Genomic DNA, 22,078 nt, shown 5'->3' with positions numbered 1-22,078 from the left:
GCGGGGCGGGGAGGAGGAGGTTCTCCCAGGTCTCTCCCGGCTCCTCTCCCGACTCCGCCGCCGCGCTGCCGCGGGAGCGAGTAAGCGCGCGCCCCGGCGACCCCTCCCCCAGCGCCGGCACCCCAGCTCCTCCCCTCGCCGAGCGGCCCCCACCGCGGCTGCTGGGAAGCTCGCCTAGCTCTGCGGACGCTGCCACCTTCGTAGCCTCTTCCTCCTGCCCCCGCGCGCGGGGGCCGTCCAGCGGCGGCGCTGCCCTGGGTGGGCGACGGGGCCCGCGCGGCGGCTGAGCACTCGGCGCGGCGCAGCCAGGTCTCCAGCCTGCGCGGCGCCGTGACAGGTGCAGAGTCCCGGCTGAGGCTCCACCTGCGGCGGTCGCCGCGATGCCCACCATGCGGAGGACAGTGTCGGAAATCCGCTCCCGCGCGGAGGGTGAGTGGCCGCCGCAGCGCGGGGCTGTGCGCGCAGCGCGCACGGGGGTGGCCCGGGGCCAGCTTGGGGTCGGGCCGTGTGTGTATTAGGGAAAAGATGTGCCGTCCCACCTCTTCCCCTAGGTAAGTCTGGCGGTCGCGCCTGGTCCGCGGCAGACCCTTCTCTCTGCGTCGCCTCCAGTGCACTGGCAGACCCCTTTCCGGCTCTAGATCCCCGGATTTGATGTCCTCGGCCGGAGCCCCAAGGCTTGCTTTACACCGCAGCGTGACCATTCGGTTCCTGTCACCGAGCGCTCTCGTCCTGCCCACCGCCCTTTCCACTGGCGCACAAACCTCCGGGTCTCCGCTCGACTTCTTCACCCTAGAGAACAGATCCCCAGCCCGCCTCCCCCGCCTCCAGCACCCACCTCTTTACAGCCCCCACACCAGGGCTCCCCGAGGAGCGGAGTATCTTTCCCAGATGCAGGAGCCTTTGATCCACAGCCCCTTGCCTTACTTAGAGCGTGAGGAGCCTTAATTGGGGCTGGGTGCTCAGCGGGTTCTGTGCATTACAGTCTCTGCAATTCTCCTGCAGTGGAGTCTCACCCAGCTTCCATCGGAGATTTTGTTTTTGCTTTTTGTTTTTGTTTTCCTTTTACCTGAGATCCTCACTTTGGCCAGCTGAGCTGACTTTTTAGCAAGGTGGAAGCTGTCTCCTTTGCTCCACCCGGGGCCAGCTGTTGAATGGCTACACCTGTCAGCGCTGAGCAACAGATGTCCGAGGGTATAGTAAGTAAGCTTTGGGAGGGCCGAGGCACCCTCTTCGGCTTCTCTGAGAAGCCCTCGGCATTCTTGCTGGCAAGTGATGGTCACTCGGAAATTATTTCTTGATGTTGCTTATGGCAAAGCCAAGATTGTATATATCTAGATATTTGTTTTCTTGTTTTGCTGTCCCACAGACCAGCACTTGAATCCTGCAGAGTGGAATAACATGTTTTCGAGAAATAGCCTATCTTGCCATCATCCCTGGTCTGCGCCCTCCCCCCACCCCATCCTTTAATGTGAGGCAGGTGGGAAAGTGGTTTTAGTAAAAAGATACAGCAGTTAGGAGAATAGAACTCCCGGGCTTGCGACAGGCCATTTTATTGTTTTTCCTCCTTAGAGTCTTGATGTAAAATATGGGGGCATTGAGTTCTAATATCTATGGTTTACTGATTACAGCAACTAAATGAAACTGCTGTGAGTAGGTGTCTCCACAAGTCACAACTGACCTGTGGCCTACACAGGAATTTAGTACATATTTCTTCTTTGTATTGTAATGAAAAAGTATATAAGACATTACAGTTTTAGGTAAAAGGTGAATAAATGATAGTGTTATTTTTTAAATGTACACAGTAAACAATTCATTCTGTTTTGTTTTATAACTCTTAGTGAAATGGATAGACTGTTTCTAATCACTACCTGAGTAAGCCATACGGGTGATGAAAATATAGTAGTAATAATTGGGATTGTTTTTTCAAATAGGAGTCATTGATGAATCCTATATTGTGAGAAATGAGGAAGAGAGAAGAGACCAGAGAACAATGCAAAACCTGTGACATAGGACTTTTTTAGTATTAAAAGGCTACAGTATTGTTTTTGATTATCCCATGTATTTTTCTGAAAGCCTGCCTTATGGAATCTTACCACACTCCTGCAGATAAGTGAAGGTAGTCTCATCTAATAGTTGAAGGAACTGTGGCCCAGGTGGTTGAGGTACTTGCCCAAGGTCAAGTAGCTAGTTCAGTGACCTGTTTTGGATGTAGTGCTCTGGCAAAATAAGGACGGTTTTTATTTAATCTTTGTATTCTCTGGGCATCTAGCACAGTGTCAGGGCCATAGTGGAGCTTGGTGAATGACCCTTGCCTCCCATATTGGTTGATTTCAGTTTATTATGTGCTCAGTATTTTGCTCAGGACTACGGTGAAGACAACATAAATAATGACCTTGTGAGCTGGAGATATGTCTCACTGCCCACCCTGCCCACACTTTTTTTTCTTAAGGAATATTCTCCTTGGACAGCTCCTGCTGCCTAAAGGGCCTTGTTCTGAACTGCAACCCCTTTGGCTCGGCTGATGAGGGAGTAGGATGGGCTCATGACTCAGGGGCAGACACTCCATAGTGGCACAGACACTTGTAACCTTGTGGTTTGGCTCAAAAAGCTTCTCTGTGGCGATCCTCTGTCTTGAGGAAAGAGTTAAGCTTAGAGTGGGAGGGTGAAAATTGAAGCAGAAAGGGGCAGAGGTGAGTAGGGTAGTAGAGAAGAGAGGAGCCGGCTCTAATGGGTCACGTGATTGCTGACATGAGGAAGCAGGAACTATGGTGAAGAGAGAAAAATAGGGGAGAGAATGCATTAGATGGAGAGAATGGGGCAAAGACACGGATGCTGAGAAGGGGTAGCCCGACCTTGGAAACCCTCCCTCCCTGAGTTTGCTAGTCCCTGTTCCCAAGTACTGTTAGAATAAGCTCTTTTTTCCCTTGAAGTGACTTGAATGGGTTTCTGTTCCTTGCAGCCAAATTGGCCAAATGCGTGGCTGTTCTGTGTGCAAGTTATTTACATCCAAATGGGGGCTTTATGAAATAAAGGAATAAATAATCTAGGAGAGGATATTATTAATAGAACATTGTGCTTGCTATGGGTGACAGAGATCCCATTGGAGGTCAGGACATAGAGCATGAGGCCTGGTCAGGGAACGCTTCACTGAGAAATAATTTGGGATGAGTGCTTCCCAAACTTTAAGGTGCACAGAACTTATCTGGGGATCTTGTTAGGTATAGATTCGAAATCTGTAGGTCTGGGGCTCAGATAATGCTAGATGGCTCTGGTCTTCAGGTGTGAGTAGCACACAATATCCAAAGGGTATTGTCTTTTTTTTTTTCTCTTCTTCTTCTTTTTTTTTTTTTTTTTTTTTTTCAGTAGTTGGGAGGGTATTGAAGGTAAAGAGTAACCAATTGAAAAAAAATCGTGAATGTTAACATGGCTTATTTGAGAGATCTTAAGGAAATTGGCCAGGAGCAGAGAGAAACTTGGAAGGAATAAAATATAAATTTGGATAGGTAGATTCCTGCTAGATTACAGGCCATTTCAAATGCCAAGATGAGTCATTTGATATAGAATCAAGTATTTGAAGATCTTAGAGTTTGTCTAATCCATTTCTCATTCAAGCATGATGCCAGTGCATAGTATCTAACAGGCCCAGTTAGGAGCCAAATCATCATAGGGGAATGACGTCCCCAAAGAAGTATCTTAGAAAGATACATTCTGGATGTTGGATGTTTTGGACAGAATGGCACTGTAGATAGACTCCGGCATTAAGAAAAAAAAGGAAAAGAAAAAGTCTAGTAATGACAAAGGCCAGGAGTAGTTTTGGAGTGGAGCAGTGAAAATGAGAAGGGAGGAATCACAGATTATTTCTAAGTAAAATGTAAACTCAGGTGAGCAATATCCCTTGAGCTCCGGTAAGTACTCTTCCTAGTACTTGGGATTCATCAGTGAATAGAATAGAAAAGGCCCAGCTCTGGAGGTCCTTACATTTTAGTGAGGCAAGAGACCAAACACAATACATTAACAAATACAGAATTTGTTATGTAGTAAGTACTATGGGAAATATAACAAGAAGGTAGTGCGTTAAGGTTGGTGGATGGATTCCAACTTTAAATAGATTGGTTAGGTTGGCCTTCACTGAAAAAAGACATGGAGGAAATGAAGGAGTTAGCCTTGTGAAGATCTAGGGAAAAAGTGTTCCAGGCAGAGGAAACAGTCACAGCAGAGATCCCCAAGGCAAGAAAGTCAGGAGGGTTAAAGGAAGAGTGTAGGGGAAATAGTAGGAAAGGAGTTTACAAAGGTCATACCATAGGACATAGCAATATAGGACAGGAGACAAATGGATAAATGAAAGGAGGTTCTCAAGGAGTAATTTTAAATTTTAATGTTTGTAAGATCTCAGGTATCTCATTAAAACTGTAATTTCCTGAGTTACTCATAAAGATTTTCCTCATTTAGGACTAGGAATCTACATTCTTAATGAACTTGTTAGGATGTTCTGGTATAGATGAAACAGATTTTGAGGAACTCTGCTTTAGTCTTAAAACTGATTGGGAAAAATCTATTAAAAGATAAGGAAATTGAGAAGGAGGGTCAATACAATAAGAAGTAGGAATTGTGGGATATCCAAAAGGACGGGTTTTGATGATACTTAAACTTGGAGGTTCGATGTGGGCAAAATCAAAGAGGAATCTTTAGTTCACAAGTAATAGTTGAAACCCTGATAGTAGATATATTTTCCAGAAAGCAAAACAGGATAAAGCAGAAAGCTAAGAATTCTGAATTTCTTCATTTTTACCCTGGCTGAATCAAATGGATCTCTCAGTACAACATTAGGAGTGCTAAAAAGAGGGACTGAAATTACGGTGGTTTACACACAGTTTTTTCACCCCAATATGGAGGTAAGCAGTCTACGTCAGCAATGCTCAATTCAGGAAGTTAGAAGGGACATTGTCTTTCTGCCTTTCTGCTTCAGCATCTTCCATGAAGTCATAAGATGGTTGCTGGACTTCCAGTCATCATGGAAAAGCTCCATATAGGGAAAGATAACACACAAAAAAACATAAACCAAAACCAAAAACAAACCTAGAAAGATGAAAGACCAAAGGATTTTCCTGGAAGTACCACACAAAGACTCCTCCTAATTTTACTTTGGCTTCCATCTGCAAGGGAAGCTGGGAAATGGAGTTTTCTAGCTGGGCACATTACTCAATGTTTTATTACTTAGAGAAAAAGAAAGAATGGCAGACACAGTCGCCATCAGGTATTCAGATTGTTAAGGCTCTTGTTTGCAATAAAGGAATATTCTAGAACTTATATTTACAAAATAGTAAGCATTAAGTTGTTCAAAAACTAAGGAAATGTACACATACATGTTCCAAAGTTTACATTTTCTTCTGCCTAATATTATAATGCTGAAATGTAAGACCTTCATTTGATTGTGTAAAAATATGTGCTAAGTAATAAATTTAGTTGTTTCAGGTATTGTTTTTCTAAACCAGTTTGTATAAATGACAACTTTAAAATGTTTGTAATTTTACAGAATGTTATGTTTTATTTTACTTAAAAGATAACAAAAGAAGCATTCAGGTAGTTTCTGTAAGAACTGTTAAGGGAAATTTGGGGGAGTTGGTTTCATTTGTCCCAGGTAAAAGACGACTAAGATTATTTGTTTCCTTTAACAAGCATGTTTTATTCACCGGCTGTGTGCCAACTAATTTTGGTGACAGGACAGAAAGGTGTGAATGAAGGGAGATCCCCAAGGAAATCTGGAGCTGGGTTAAGGATTTATAACTGACATGGCATTGTGAGAGAGAGGGTTTATGAGCATAGTGATACTTTGTGTAATTAATATTGAGAATCCACAATACATGTCATTTCACTTAGTGTAATTCTGGAGATATGAAGTGTGACAGAACCAAACTGTTTTAGCGTATTCTAATCTATAGACTGTCATTCATGTTTTCATTGTATTATTTCAAAAACCAGTGAGAATTGAATCATGAGCCTACTTTACAACCACAGAAGTTTGCATGACCAGAGTATACTTTGAAGTCAGTGAAATGTTTGCTGCTGGGTTTCTAGTCACAGAGTTTCATTAGAATGTAAATATTATAAGGCAGCAGTTTCATTCTTCATTAATAACTGGAGGCCCCGCATCTTTCAAAGCTATTATTCTGTGGATTGTAAACTCCCTAACTAAATACAGGATTTTTGTCTGTTTTATACATGCCCCCACTGAGAACATTGCCTGGAATGTAGTAGAAAGCTCAGATACTATTGAATGAATAAATGAATCTTGTGATCTGAGAGGTAATAGGATCTAGAGATGCCTCACAGTCACACCTACAAGACACCCTCCTCCTGGAACCTGAGCACCACAATGGGAGCAATTTACAAAAACAAAAAACAAACAATGTGAACAACGATCTGTTTACTGCTGTACTCCGCACTGACAGCTTGCCTGACATGGTGGCCCTCCATGTTTGTCAGAAAAATGGCTAACTCTGAACTTTGCTCTCTTGATTGGCAGAAGGGTAACATTGCTCATTGGAAAAAAACGCATACTGCCAAAAGGTGTCAAGAAGACAGTAACAATCACCCCAAACTATGCCATCCAAATAAAACTACTGTTAACATTTTAGCATATATCCTCTCCAACTATTTTTTAGGAGATGAGAAATAAGTTTATTAAGTGAAATGAGATCATACTCTATATAATTTTTAATATTTTTTTCCACTTAGCATTTCATGGGCATCCTTCTATCAGATACAGATTTTTGTAAACTGCATGAAGAATGGAATTTTGCTGCCACTGTTTATAGCTTCTGCCTAGAGTCGAGCCTGGAACTTAGTAGGGGCTCAATACAGTTTGTTGAATACATAGATCATTAATTTTATGAAAGCTTAGCATTTTTATGTTAGTATATAATTTTAAGGATTCTTATGTGACATTTAAGGCATGTAAATCATTTCAAGGTTTTAAAAAACAATTCTTGGATAAGCATTTTTAGAGCTATCTGTATACTTTTCTGATTATTTCTTTGTAAAAGGCCCCCAGGAAAGGGATTTCTGGATCAAAAGTATGTACATTTTAAATGGCTGTGATACATATTTCAGAATTGCTGGAAAGACTATTTATACTAATTTATACAACCACTGAAAGTGAACAAGAGTACCTATTGCTATATCTCTTCTTCAACATTGGATTGCCATCTTTTTTCATCCTTTTAAATGTACAATGCCAAAATGAATCTCTAAGTTTACATTGCTTGCTTCCAGTTATTAGGTTGAATATATTTTGGTAAGTTTAATGATTTTTAATATTTCCAAATAGTTTATTCATGTTCCTTTATGAAGTTTGATTTGTATTGAATTTTAAGAGTTTCTGATATGTTAAATTCTCTGTTTATAGTTTACCTTTAACTTCTGTGTTGTCTCGTGTATATACTAATTTTCATAAACATTTTTAAATTAAATTTTTTGAAGGATAGTTGACATACAATGTTAAATTAGTTTCAGGTGTGCATCATACTGGTTCAACTTCTCTGTATGTTATACTCTGCTCACCACAAGTGTAGCTACCGTCAGTCACCATACAGTTCTGTTACTAACACAATTGACTATATTCTCTATGCTGTACCTTTCATCCCTGTGATTCACTTATTCCATAACTGGAAGCCTGAATCTCCCACTTACCCTCGCCCATTTTGCCCATTCTCCCACTGCACCCCTCACCCCGTGCCTCTACAACCATGAGTTTGTTCTTTGTGAGTCTGTTTCTGTTTTTTGTTTCTTTGTTCATTTGTTTATTAGACTCCCATTTAAGTGAAATCATATGTTATTTGTCTTGGACTTTTTTTACTTAGCATAATGCCCTGTAGTTTCATCCATATTGTCTCAAATAGCAGATTTTCCTGATCTTAGAGGAGAATACTTCTACTTTTCCCCATTGAGTATGATGTTAGCTGTGGGTTTGTCATATATGGCCTTTATTATGTTAAGGTATTTTCCTTCTAAACCCACTTCGTAAAGAGTTTTTATCATCGATGGATGTTGAATTTTGTCAGATGCTTTTTCTGCATCTTTTGAGATGATATGGGTTTTATCCTTCATTTTGTTAATGTGATGCATCGTGCTGATTGATTTATGAATTTGAACATTCTTGCATGCCTGGGATAAAACATCACTTGATCATGGCCAATGATTCTTTTAATGTATTATTGAATGTGGTTTGCGAATATTTTGTTGAGGATTTTTGCATCTTTGTTCATCAGGGATATTGGCCTGCAGTTCTCATTTTTTTAGTGTCTTTGGTTTGCGTGTAAAGGTAATGCAGGCCTTGAAGAATGAATTTGGAACCTTTCCTTTCTCTTTTTTGAATTGTTTTGAAAATAGGTGTTAACTCTTTTTGAATGTTTGGTAGAATTCACCTGTGAATCCTTAGGACCTAGAGTTTTGTCGAGAGATTTTTGATTACCAATTCAATTTCATTATTAGTAATAAGTCAGTTCAAATTTCTATTTCTTCCTGATTCAGTTTGGAATATTATATGTTTTTAGGATTTACCCACTTCTTTTAGGTTGTCCAATTTGTTGGCATATAACTTTTTGTAGTAACCTCTTATTTTTTGTATTTCAGTGAAGTTGGTTATTTTCTTTCATTTCTGATTTTACTTGAGCCCTCCCTTGATGAGTCTGCCTAAAGGTTTATCAATTTTGTTTATCATTTGAAAGAACCATCTCTTGGTTTCATTGAAATAGAGACTAAAAATGTAGGAAAACTTATTTATTCCACTCTGATTTTTATTATTTCCTTTCCTTTAACTCTGGGCTTTAGTTGTTCTTTTTCCTCATTTCTTTAGGTATAAAGTTAGATAGTTTATTTGAGATTTTTCTTATATCTTGAAGTAAGGCTGTAAGATTATAAACTTCCCTCTTACGACTGCTTTTGCTGAATTCCAAAGATTTGAGACTATTGTGTTTTCATTTGTCTCCATGTATTTTTTTTTATTTTCTATTCAATTTCTTCATTGACATATTGGTTATTTAGTAACATGTTATTTATCCTCCACTTGTTTGCATTCTTTTCTCATTTTTTTTCTTGAAATATGTATATTTTCTTGTAATATGTATATATATGTATATATATACATATATATTTGTTAAATCCATCTTGCCTAGTGTATCACTCAAAGCCATTGTTTCCTTATTGATTTTCTGTCTGGATGATCTATCCATTGATATCAATGGACTATTAAAGTCCCCTACTATTATTGTACAACTGTCAATTCTCCCTTTATTTCTCCCTTTATGCCTGTCAGTATTTGCTTTATGTCTTTAGGTATTCCTGTTTTGGGTACTTAGATACTTATAATTGTTATAGCCTCTTGTTTGACTGTTTCCTGTATCATTACATATGCCCTTCTTTGTCTTTTGTATCCTCATTTTAATGTCTATTTTGTCTGATATAGGTATTGCTACCTTGGCTTTTTTTTTTTTTTTTCTTCTTCCAGTTGCATGGACTATCTTTCCCATCGCATCACTTTCAGTCTGTATGTGTTTTAGGTCTGGAGTGAGTGAGTCTCTCATAAGCAGCATACATATAGGTCTAATTTTTTTTTTTATCTATTCTATCACCCTTTTTCTTTTGATTGGAGCATATAGACCATTTACATTTAAAGTAATTATTGATAGATGTGTACTTATTGCCATTTTATTAATTGTTTTCTGGTTATCTTTGTAGTTTTTCTCCTTTCCTTTCTTCTCTTGCTGTCTTGCCTTGTGATTGATGACTTTCTTTAGTGTTTTGCTTGGCTTCCTTTCTTTTTGTGTGTGTATCGGTCATAGATTTTGGCTTCTGGTTACCATAAGGTTCATACATTCTGAATATATAGCAGAGTATATTAAGTTCATGGTTACTTAAGTTTGAACATATTCTGAAAGAACTCCATTTTTACTGCTATCTCCATGTGTTATAAATATGTTGTCATATTTTACATCTTTTTTTATTTTGAGAATCCTTTGCTGTGTATTGCTTTTACTTGAAAATTTTTCCCTTTTGTAATTTTCTTCAATTATGGCCTTTGCCTTTCCATTTAAAGAAATCACTTTACTATTCCTTCTAAGGCCAGTTTAGTGGTGATGAACTTTAACTGCTGCTTCTCTGGGAAACCATCTCTCCTTCAATTCTGAATGATAGATAACCTTGCTGCGTAGCGTATTCTTGGCTGTGGATTTTTTTTCCTTTTAGCATTTTGAATAGATCATGCTACATTCTTCTGACCTTCAGAGTTTCTGCTAAAAAATCAGCTGATAGCCTCTTGGAGTTTCCCTTCTACCTAATTGGTTCTCTCTTGCTGCTTTTAAGATTCTCTCTTTATCTTTAATCTTTGACATTTTAATTATTGTGTGTCTTGTGGACCTCCTTGGGCTCATCTTGTATGGGGCCTTCTGAACGTCCTTGGACCTAGATGCCTGTTTCCCTTCCCAGTTTAGAGAAGTTTTCACAATTATTATTTCTTCAAGTAAGTTTTCTGCCCTTTTCTCGCCTCCTTCTGAGACTCTTATAATGTTAATATTAGTACTCTTGATGTTGTCTCAGAGATCCCTTAACCTATCTTCATTTTTAAAAACCTTTTTTGCTCTTCGGCTTGTATGCTTCCCATTACCCTGTCTTCCAGATCACAGATCTGTTCTTCTGCACCCTCTAATCTACTCATGATTCCCTCTGGTGTGTTTTTCATTTCCGTTATTGTATTCTTTAACTCTGATTGGTTCTTTTTATGTTTTTTCTCTCTCTGTTAAAGTTCTTACTGAGTTCATCCACACTTCTCTCCATTCTGGTCCTATCTTTATGACCATTATTTGAACTCTTTATCAGGTAGGTTGCTTATATCCTTTTTTCCCCCCAAGATTTTATTGATTTGTTTGACAGAGAGAGAGAAGGAGAGCACAAGCAGGGAGAATGGCAGACAGAGGGAGAAGTGGGGAGCCCAATGCAAGGCTCAGTCCCAGGACCCCAGAATCATGACCCAAGCCAAAAGCAGATACTCAAACCACTGGGCCACCCAGTGCTCCACTTAGCTCCTTTTCATTTAAATTTTTTCCTAAGGTTTTTTTCTTGTTCTTTCATTTGAAGCATATTTCTGTCTCCTTATTTTGTTTGACTTTGTGTATCTGTTTCTATGAATTAGGCAGAACAACTACTTCTCCTAAACCTGAAGGAACTGCCTTGTGTGGGGATGTCCCCGCTGTGGACTCAGTGTGCCTGGTGGCTTTGGTTGGCTGACTGGAGCTATAGCAGGTGTGGGCCGGGGATCCTGGGGCATCCTGTGCAGGGGTTGCTCTGGTGGGGTAACTAGAGCTGAAGTGGGTGTGGGTCAGGGTGTTCTAAGGGTTTCCTGTGCAGAGGGCACCCTGGCATGATGGCTGGAGCCCAAAGCAGGTGTGGGCTAGAAAGTCTCAGGGTGCTCTAAATAGGGAGGACCTTGGTGAGACAGCTGGAGCTGAAGTGGGTGTGGGTTGAAGAGTCCTGCAGTGCTCCATGTAGCTCATGCCCTAGTGAGGAGCTGGAGCTGGATCTGTGTGGGCCTGGAGTGTTCTGGGATGCTTTGCCCCTTTGTGTGTCCTTGGCAAGATGGCTGGAGTTGTAGTGGGTGCTGTCCAGGGGTGTCCCAGGGTGTACCGCATCAGACCCCCCTATGGTGGGATGCTGGGGCTAGTCAGCCGGGGGCCCAGGTTTGCTGAGGCAACAGGCCAGCCAGGGTGCCCAGACCCTGCTTCTATCTGCCCTAACAGGGTGGAGGGGAACATAAACAGTGGCACTCCCCAGACCCTCTGACTCTGGAAAGTATTGCACACAGCTGCCTTGTGGTTTAGCACATTTCTGGGGCCGGTTCCTTTATGTTCTAGTTGCTCTTTTAAACTGTGGCTGGAGGAAGTTAGTGGCCCGTGCTTGCTGAGGCAGCAGGCCAGCCAGGGTGCCCAGACCCAGGGCTTGTCCACACTATCAAGATGGTGGGGGAATATAAATAGGGCTGGTGGTTGCCAGCCCCACCGACCTAGAGAGAGTTCCAGCAGATCCCCTCGTGAGTGCCTAGTAGTTTTACTGGTTCTCTTAAAGGCAGCTCTTTTCTGTGCCCTAGGACAGATGAATCTGCCTATGGTCCCTCAGTACTGCAGTTTGCCGTGTTAGAGGTGGGGTTCCCAGTTGTTACCATGTGTCTGTCCCTCCTGCCACCTTCTATATTGTTTCTCTATCATTTATCACACAGAAGCTGTTTGGTCCATCTCTCATTTCCTCAGGAGGAATTATTCCATAGGTAGGTGTAGATTCAGTGTGTCCGTGGGGGAGGTGAGTTCAAGGTCTTCCCACGTTGCCATCTTGGACTCTTCTCTGTATCCAAGTTAATTTTTATGATGTGTAATCTTTCAGTTTTGTCATTAAAATTTCTGCTTTAATGTAATATTTCTCATTTCGAGGTAATGATAATTTTTCACTTACATTTTTCTTCCAGAATTTTGAGGGTTCAACATAAACCCAGTTACATAGGTAATTCCTGTGGGGTTTATTTTGTTGTGAGATGTGAGGTAGGGATCTAATTTTATTTTCTCTCAAACTATAATCCACCTGAAATGATAATCATATATTTAATACTATGTTCTTCTTGTACTGCTTTGGGGTATTTCTTTTATAGATTAAATTGATCTATATAGTCGAGTCATTTCTGGAAGCAATCTCTCTCCCCTTTCTCTGCCCTCCCCTCTCTATTTTCGTCTGTCTTTTTTGGCCCCTAGTATCAAATTCCATTACTGCAATTAAGAACTATCCTCTTACCTATCCTACTCTCGCTGCTCTTTTATCTAAAATTTTTTTCTGTTTATTTTTCATGTTCATTTCTCCACTTGAACCAATGAATGAATCACTTAATCAAATTTAAAAAAATGTGTTGAGATATTTATTGGGATTACATTAAGTTTATGAATTTAATGAAAGAATGAATTGACATCTTTCATATGTTAAGTCATTGAAGCTTAGTTTCTTTTCTGCATTTATTGGCATTTCTTTCCTTAGCTGGGTAGAGATTTCTTAAAATAAACCCTGTCTACTTTAATTATTTTTTCATAGATGATTTAAATTTTATGATGATATTGTGAATAGAACCTTTCTATGTTATATGCTCTTGAAACACATGTGAGGTGTTTCATTTTTGACACTGTCCACCAGTCTGAATTCTTTCCTTTAACATAGTTTTTCAGTTAATTATCATCTTTGTAAGTTTTCAAATTACACCGTGTCATGAAACAGGGTGTTTTTATTTTTATTATTTTTTTAAAGATTTTATTTATTAGAGAGAAAGAGCGCGCACATGGAGGGGGAGGGTCAGAGGAAGAAGCAGATTCTCAAAGTGGGACTTGATCCTGGGACCCCAGGATCATGACCTGAGCCAAAGGCAGTCGCTTAACCAACTGAGCCACCCAGGTGCCTGAAACAAAGTATTTTTAAATGAGGTTTTCGATTAATTAGACTTAACCAGATATATTTCAATTATGCTATTTTTTCAGCAAGATTGGTTCATTTTTATCTGCTGAAGTATTGTAGACTCTGTTCCAACATACAACTTCTAAGATTTCATACAGGAGCCTATAAAGAATAGCTGAGATGATACTCATCTGCCGAGAGTATAGATCAGAATTTAGACCAACCAGAATTTAACTAATGATTCCATGGAATCTGTTCACATCAAATTGGCATTCCTATCAGAAATCAACTCCAAGAGAAATAGAATGTGGGCTGCAAATGCTAGAAAAATATGAAGTTTTAAATATTCTGGTAGCCACCTGAAAAAAATGAAAAGAAACTGGTCAAATTAATTTTCATAATATGTTCTTTCAATATATCCAAAATAGTTTTACCATATTGCTGATATTAAAAGTTAATGAGATACTTTGCTTTCATTTTTTGTAGTATGTTTCTAACTACTGTATATTTCATATTTCCAGCACATCTCAATTTGGACTAGAATCATTTTATGTTCTCAGTTGCCACATGTGGCTAGTGGCTGCTGTTCTGGACCGCATAGATGTAAATTATCCCTCCACCATGTGTTTACCTGTTAGGATTTACTAGCATTAAAAATATATGTGTGGCTATGCCTTTCTCTTAAATAGAGATTTAAGCCTTCAGCTTCCTTCCTTACAATGACAGGCTGTCACGGATGTCCTCATAAAACCTTGTTAGTGCTTAAATGATCCTGCTTTTGACATGGCCCTTGTGGCCATTCAGAGATTTTATGTAAGTACATCGTGGCATCTTTTGGAGCTGTCGTTTTTGCTTGTTTGTTTGCTTGCTTTTTAAGTTCTCTTTTTAAGTAAATTTGATGAAAACCATCCTGCCTTGCCTTCCTATTAGTTTGCACTTAAATGTGAACATGTAATGTGGGCACATAGCAACTTCGAGTAGTGTGCTTTTACATACAACGTTGCCATCACTTGTGTTCATCTAAGGGAACTATAGAACTTGGCTTTGTTGTCACTGATGCAACTAACTGGGCAAAAGGAAATGTCTGTTTTAAATCGAGCCTCTGTTCATTATTTCGTGTGAACCATTGTTGAAGATGATTGCTCTTGATCCATCTGGGGTTGTGCTGAATGGGATCAGATGAGTCAGGTAACAGTTTAGGTAGAGAATGTTACTAAGAAGGCCAAAGCTAGCTTCCATTATAGACCAGGAAACCACTTTAGTGGACCAGACCGACTTAGAATATGAGATTGGTTTTAATGAGGGAAGTAAACAAACAGTGAATGCAAGGGTGAATCTGAGAGTTGGTTTATTTCGACACCGATCTAGATTAATTTCCGTAATTTGCTTGGATCCCCATGCTTAACTGTGATCCTCAGAGAAATCCAACTTGGTATAAAGGAAGTCCCCCTCCAGCATCTACAGCCCATCTTTCCCCCTCATCTCTCCCTCACCTCAGTGTCGACTCAGCCCTGCAAACCTTAAAGCTCGGAGATACTTAAGGAGCTCTGACTTAGCACTCTAAGGATGTGGTAGGAATCACCCCGTCACTGTTTCCTTGACCCTGAGTGTCACAGGATCTCAGAGCTCCTGAACAGGGGCTCTGCCTTACTCTGGGAGAGGAGACCCTCTCCCTGACCATAGCTTGGACTGAAGGACTCTGCACGTGTGAACAATTCTGATGCTAAACCAGGCCTGCCAAGGTTTCTGAATGTCGTTTGCTTTCAGTTTCCCCACTGTTGCTCTTGGCCAGCTGTCTGGACAAACTTGTTGCTCCATGTTGGGGCTCTTTGATTCTGGGTGTACCTATTGTTCATGACCAATTTTCCTGGATCTCTTGCTCTGCCACTGTATGGTCACCCTCATGTCTGTGACTGGTTGACCCTTTCCAGTTCCCCTTCTAGTCTGTCTTTATGCTTTTTTTCTTTTTCTTTTATTATTTTTTTTTATTATTTTTTCTTTTATTTATTTATTTATTTATTTATTTTTTAACCGAGGCCATGTCCTATCTCTGACCAAAGAAGTAAATCAGATCCTGGTGTATAGATTTTACCCAAATTACTATGGTGCTCTATTCCTTAAGCTCGAGTTCATTCCACCATCAACGCCAGAATGGTTTGTGATAGGTGTTCTCAGGTGAACTTAACTTTTGTAACTTTATTTTCACTGTTACAAATAATGGTTAGGGAGAGGACATAAAGAAGAATGGTTCTGTCTGCCATCTTTTGTGCTAAGTGTGTCCAATGTGGTCAGACAGGGGGAAGCTTGTGTAATGTGGATTGTTTTGTAACCCTGTTGTGTACGTCAGTGGTGCTCAGCCCAGGTTGCACAGTGAATCAAATTGGGAACTTCTGAATCATACCAATACCTGGACCTATCCCAGAGCAGTGGAATAAGTCTGCTCCATTGGGCATAGGGACCAAGCACTGATACTTGGTATCTCCCAGGTAATTCTCAAGTACAGCAATGCTGGAAAACACTGGTGAGATTTTTGAATTTTTTACTTTGCAGAGAGAATGACGAATAGAGTGAATAAAGCCATCTAGGTTGTCAGCCAGAAACCAAGTGCAAGTGGATATTTTGGTAAATCTTTTGTCTATTACTCAGTTACCTCATGGGTCTAATTATACTCCTCTTGCTTACCCTTCTCATATGGTTTCACTTATTTGTGGAGGCATAAGGAATACACGGGGGACATTGGGATGGAGAGAAGGGAGTTGGGGGAAATAGGAGGGGGAGACAAACCATGAGAGACTGTGGACTCTTAGAAACTCAGGGTTTTGGAGGGGAGGAAGGTGAGGGGCTGGGTGAGCCTGGTGGTGGATATTAAGGAAGGCACATATTGCATGGAGCACTGGGTGTGGTGCATAAACAATAAATTTTGGAACACTGAAAAAAAAATAAAATTAGATTTTAAAAAAATTCTAAACACTTAATTCAGTATAACCAAATGACGAGTAAACACATTTAGTGTATTTTTAGCTGGTGTTATATCTACTCTGGGAGCGTGATGAATTCAAGACATTCTGCAGTGTCATTACTTGTTCTTTTGCTAACCTACTTGCTTTTGGTATGTGGTAGTAATTAATTGCTTTATTCAGCCGTATTTGTAGGTATATATGTAATCATTTGTACCCAGAAGAAATACCTTAATGATCTGGTAAGTCTCTGAAACCTCTGTGGCAACTTTATGTTAAGGAGTTTGTTTTTCTCCTGTTTATAATCATTTTTTTCCTTTTTTGAAATATCTTTTTTTAAAGATTTTATTTATTTGACAGAGAGAGATCACAAGTAGACAGAGAGGCAGGCAGAGAGAGAGGGAGGGAAGCAGGCTCCCTGCTGAACAGAGAGCCCGGTGCGGGACTCGATCCCAGGACCCTGAGATCAGACCTGAGCCGAAGGCAGTGGGTTAAGCCACTGAGCCACCCAGGTGCCCCTTGAAATATTTTTTTAATTTAAATTTCTGTCAGTAAACCTACAGTGTGATATCAGCTTCAGGTGTACAACATAGTGAATCAACACTTCCATACAGCTCGTGGTGTCCATCCCGACAAATGTGCTCCTTAATCCCCTGTTTAACCCATCCCCCATCCACCTGCCCTCTGGTAGCTCTCAGTGTTTTCTCTATAGTTAAGAGTCTGCGTCTTGGTTTGCCCCTCTCTTTCTTTTTCCCTTTGCTTGTTTGTTTTGTTTCTTAAATTCCACATATGAGTGAAATCATATGGTATTTGTCTTTCTCTGACTTATTTTGCTTAGCGTAACACTCTCCAACTCCATCCGTGTCATTGCAAATGGCAAGATGCCATCCCTTTTATGGCTGAATAATATTGCATTGTGTGTATACACCACATCTTCTTTACGTACCTTCAGTTGGTGGACACTTGGGCTGTTTCCACAACTGAGCTATTGTATGTAATGCTGCTATAAACATCGGGGTACATGTAATCTTTTGGATTCATATTTTTGTATTTTTTGATTTATCCCACCATGATGTGAAGTTTTTTATAGGTTAAGGTACAGAAAATGAAAACTTACCACAAGTCCTAATTTACCTGCTTTCTCTGGTTGCTGAGAGGAAACTCATTTTTGAGACTCAAGTTAGCCCGTGGGGTTTCTCTGTGACCACATGCATGGGGCTGAGGGGCTGCAGGATGTGATTCTTTCAGATTCTGAGGATTAGAAACCAAGCTCCACGTGACTTGGAGCCTGTCCGTTGTGTCCAACCAACATTGTGTGATTGTTTTTTTTTGTTTTTTTTGTGTTTTTTTTTTTTAATAGCTCTCTTCTATCCTACTGTTTCTACATTTAGACTTGGCTTTTTTTTTTTTTTTAAGGTGATAATGTGACTTGTGCTCCACAGATGGAATCTTTTTAAAAGCCAGAATTGAACCTAGGACGCCAGGGAAAGTTCTGAATTGTTGGCTCAATTTAACCCCAGATGGCTACTTATTCTTGTCTTTTTGTTAAAGTTCAATGGAAGAATCATTACATGACTTGGCCTTTCTGTGACTTCTTAGTGAATATGATTAGGAAAGAAAGGAAAAAACTCTCTTAATTTTCCAAATGCCCAGGGGAACTTCCTTGATTTATTAAGTGAATTTCCCTGTGGAAATTTATCCTTATGGTGGGTGAACTACTTCCTTACGTGTTTTAATTTTAACTAAGTCTGAGTACCAAGATTTAGGCCTATATAACAGTTTTCTTTATAAGATATCAAACATTTTTTCCAAATGTTCAGCTGGAATTGTCCTTTTTTAAAAATCCTATTGACTCAAACTAGAATCACTATCTTTACTGTTTCTGTTTCACATGTTTTAGTCTACTTGGTACAGACTATTTGACATGATAACTACTTAAAAAGTAGAGTGCTTTTGTTTTCAGTGGCACAACAACACAATTTGAGACTATAACATTCTTAGGGCTGTTCCTGCTCTCCTCGGCATCTTAAACTATCACCTTATAATAAAAGTTGACTTAGGGGCGCCTGGGTGGCTCAGTGGGTTAAAGCCTCTGCCTTCGGCTCAGGTCATGATCCCAGGGTTCTGGGATCGAGCCCCTCATCGGGCTCTCTGCTCAACAGGGATCCTGCTTCCTCCTTTCTCTCCGCCTGCCTCTCTGCCTACTTGTGATCTCTGTCTGTCAAATAAATAAATAAAATCTTTAAAAATAAATAAATAAATAAAAGTTGACTTACGTGAAAATGAAATGAGGCATTTGGGCTCCCAGTTAGCCTGGAGTGATAACTGACCTCTGACTCTTCCAAGCTGTGTGGCCTTGGACAAGTCACATAACCTGAGACACCATTTTCCTTTGGCAGAATGGTACTAATTCCCACCAATAAATCATCTGCCTGTTGTGTAGAGAGTAGACCAGCTTCACACTGGACTTTCCCAAGGAGATTTAACCACAGTGATACCTGAGTCCCACCCCCAGAGATTCTGATTTCACCTTGGGGATAGGAGATAAAACAAGGAGCAGTGTCAGGGGTGTGGACTACCATGCAGCAGCAGAGGTGACAAGAAGAGGATATAGTTCTGAAGGTAGATCTAGCAGATTTATTCATGGATAGTATGGTGGAGCAATTAAAGAAAGAAAGTTGTGGAGAATGAATAAAATTTGGGGGCCCTGAGCCCCAAAATGATGGTGCCATTTACTGAGATAGAAAACACTGGCATGAAGGACCGAAAACATTCTTGCATCTTAGAAAAGAGTGGGAAGGCCCGCATGTGCATAATAGGTATATTCGTGTGTATATTTTGTTTTGTTTTGTATTCTTAGAATATCACATTTATTTTAAAATCAGGATTTCCATCTCCTACTTCCCTCATCTTCTTTGTATAATCTTTAGAACTTCAGTAAACATAACTGTTAGTGTCTTAGCTATTGCAGTGGGTTTTAGACATCTGGGAACTCTATGGATTTAATCTCTTTGGGATTGATATTTCTATTGCCAGGACTTTTCACTCCATCATCAGAGGTGAAAAGAACTTTCTTCCATGTCATCATCATGTTCTTTTGGCTCTGAGGTGTTCCAAGCTGCCAGAACATCCTTCAGAATACAGAAATTAAATGAAGGCACTTGCTGTAAAGTAGTGCTAAGCAAATGTTACTTGAATCTGTGGCTGGTGAGTGACTGGGATCAGATCAAACTCTTCAGTTTTTGGAAGCTGAGATTTTAACATGTTGGAGTGGTTTTAAAATCTCATGGATGGTCCACCTGGGTGGCTCAGTGGGTTAAGCCTCTGCCTTTGGCTCAAGTCATGATCCCAGGGTCCTGGGATCAAGCCCTGCATCGGGCTCTCTGCTCAGCAGGGAGCCTGCTTCCCCCACGCCCCCACCCCTGCCTGCCGCTCTGTCTACTGGTGATCTCTGTCAATAAATAAATAAATCTTTAAAAAAAAAAAAAAATCTCATGGAGTTTCTTCACTGTGCTCACCCAAGTGTCCCAGCAGGTCTGAAGGGCTGATTTTGTTTGAATTGAGAGCCTCCCTTTCCAGTGGGTGATTTTTATTTCCGGTGTTAGAAGGTTCTCGAAGCATCTGTGCAGCCCGTCATTGTACCATTCTTATTCCACCTGCGAACTGGTAGGGTTGATGACAATCTCACACATCTGTAGGTGTCATCGCTTTAATGTCACTGAGCACCGTGCTGGATCGTCTATGTCTTTGCAGCCCACCAGCTGTCAGTCACACGTCCTGTTGAATCTGCTTAGTGGAGGTTTTTGGTCTTCTCTTCTTTAGCCACATCCTGACATACTGAAGGAAGCCAGCCATGCCTTACTTGCTTTTTGGGCAGGGGAACTCCTAGATCTCTGAGGCTGTCTCGGCTAAGCAGTCTTGGTGGGTTCTTTAATACTGCCCACAGTGCTTACGGCAAAGAAGCCAACCCCAGGCCACAGCCATTCTCAAGGTCGTGTTGGGATTGTGTGGGTTCTCTCTCTGGGGCTCCTTTATGGATTTCCCATTTTTCTAGCCCTTGTTCGGTGACTTGTTCAGTAGGTTTCATGCCAGATTGTGCACACGGCTGGTCTTCGACAGGCAGACGTGCGTGTCACCCCTGTTCTTATCCCGGGATGTGTTCTGTGGTGTAAAATGGTCTTGCTTGTGGGCAATTTATGTTGCTGTGCGTGCTGCACTGACTTCTGTCCCAAAGTCATCATTAGCAGGTAGGCTTGGGGTCCTCACTAGGTGTTTTTTGGTGGTTGAGACCTTGTTAAGAAACAAAGGAGATTATTATTTCTCTCTTAAAAAGTCACAATGGAGGGTAAGAAGCAGGTGTCTGTCAAACTCCTCTGACACATCCTGAGAATAATACAGCAGCAAAATGATGTTATTTGAGTGTTTCTGCTTCCTTAAATAAAATGAGAACTAGCCTGTTGGAACCAGTCATGTGTTCACCTATTTTTACATTGTAAGATGCATAAATAGCTCTAAAAATGAAACTTATAATAATTCAGATATTTCCATGGTGGTTTACTTATATTTTTTCTGTAGTGTGTTTTAAGGGCTGGCTCATTCAGAACTATAATCCAGTTATATCTTCTATGAATGCATTGCTGCCAAAGTCCATAGGGTTAACTAGCCTGCAAGGATCTTTATCAATTCGAGTCCTTTTCTCCATGATTAAAGTGATTAAAACTTTGTTGTACATTAGCCCTGTATTTGTGGTTCCCTGATGACCTCATAATTGTCTTTTTTTTTTTTTAATCATTTCAAAAAGACAGCCTTGTAGAACCATAGTGTTGGAGGGAATATAGAATTCATACAGTACAACATGGTCCCGACACTGCCTGCCTAGCCTTTGGTTACCCAGTTCCTGCTTGAGTACCTCTCAGTGATGGGAATCATGCCCCCTTGTAAAACAGCTCGTTTCATTCTCAGCCAAGTCAAATTCTTAGCAAGTGCTTTCTTGCAAGAAAGCAATAAAAGCAATGAAACCTTTTATTTGATCCACGTTTTGCTGGACCAAGTGTCACCCATGTTGTATTTGCATGGTTGGAGTTTTTGTTTGTTTGTTTGGTTTTTATTATTTTTTAAATATTTTATTTATTTATTTATTTGACAGACAGAGATCACAAGTAGGCAGAGAGGCAGGCAGAGAGAGAGGAGGAAGCAGGCTCCCGGCTGAGCAGAGCCCGATGTGGGGCTCAATGCCAGAACCCTGGGATCATGACCGAAGGCAGAGGCTTTAACCCACTGAGCCACCCAGGTGCCCCTGTTTGTAGGTGTTAGTATAGAACCTTCAATTCATTCAAGCTTCCCAAACCATCTTGAGTTCAGATTCTTTAATGTCATCTGTACAATTATTAGTGGTGCGCTGTATGTCCTCCAGAGCCCTCTGGAAGTTATGTATTTACTTTATCTGTCCGGGGGATCCTTTTGTATCACAGCAGAGACTCACGGGACTCAGTCTTTGGGGTCACTCACTCTGCACAGTATTGTCCTGGTTTTTTTTTTCCCCTCTGTAATCTATTTCATTTTCTACTTCATACCTTTGGCATGCATATGGCTTCAAGGTGCCATGACCCCTCTCCAGCCTCATTCTCTGTGATGTTCCCTGCTAGTGC

The 22,078-nt window shown here is 40.6% G+C and overlaps 1 protein-coding gene across 3 annotated transcripts in view; it reads left to right on the top strand.

Moving 5' to 3' along the window:
- Positions 1–58: 58 nt before the first annotated feature.
- Positions 59–22,078, top strand: part of ATP8A1 (ATPase phospholipid transporting 8A1) — a 231,369-nt gene continuing 209,349 nt past the window's right edge. For 2 of the 3 annotated variants that reach the window (XM_047719196.1, XM_047719195.1), the window contains exon 1: positions 59–429. In XM_047719196.1, coding sequence (XP_047575152.1) covers positions 381–429 — 49 coding nt within the window. In that variant the 5' untranslated portion in view covers positions 59–380. The remainder of the gene's footprint in view (positions 430–22,078) is intronic. The other variant, XM_047719198.1, reaches the window with a different exon arrangement.

This window comes from Lutra lutra, chromosome 2, assembly GCF_902655055.1.
Source record: "Lutra lutra chromosome 2, mLutLut1.2, whole genome shotgun sequence".
Taxonomy (NCBI): domain Eukaryota; kingdom Metazoa; phylum Chordata; class Mammalia; order Carnivora; family Mustelidae; genus Lutra; species Lutra lutra.
Note: the sequence above shows the minus strand (reverse complement) of the source record. Positions and strands in the feature narration are given on the sequence as shown.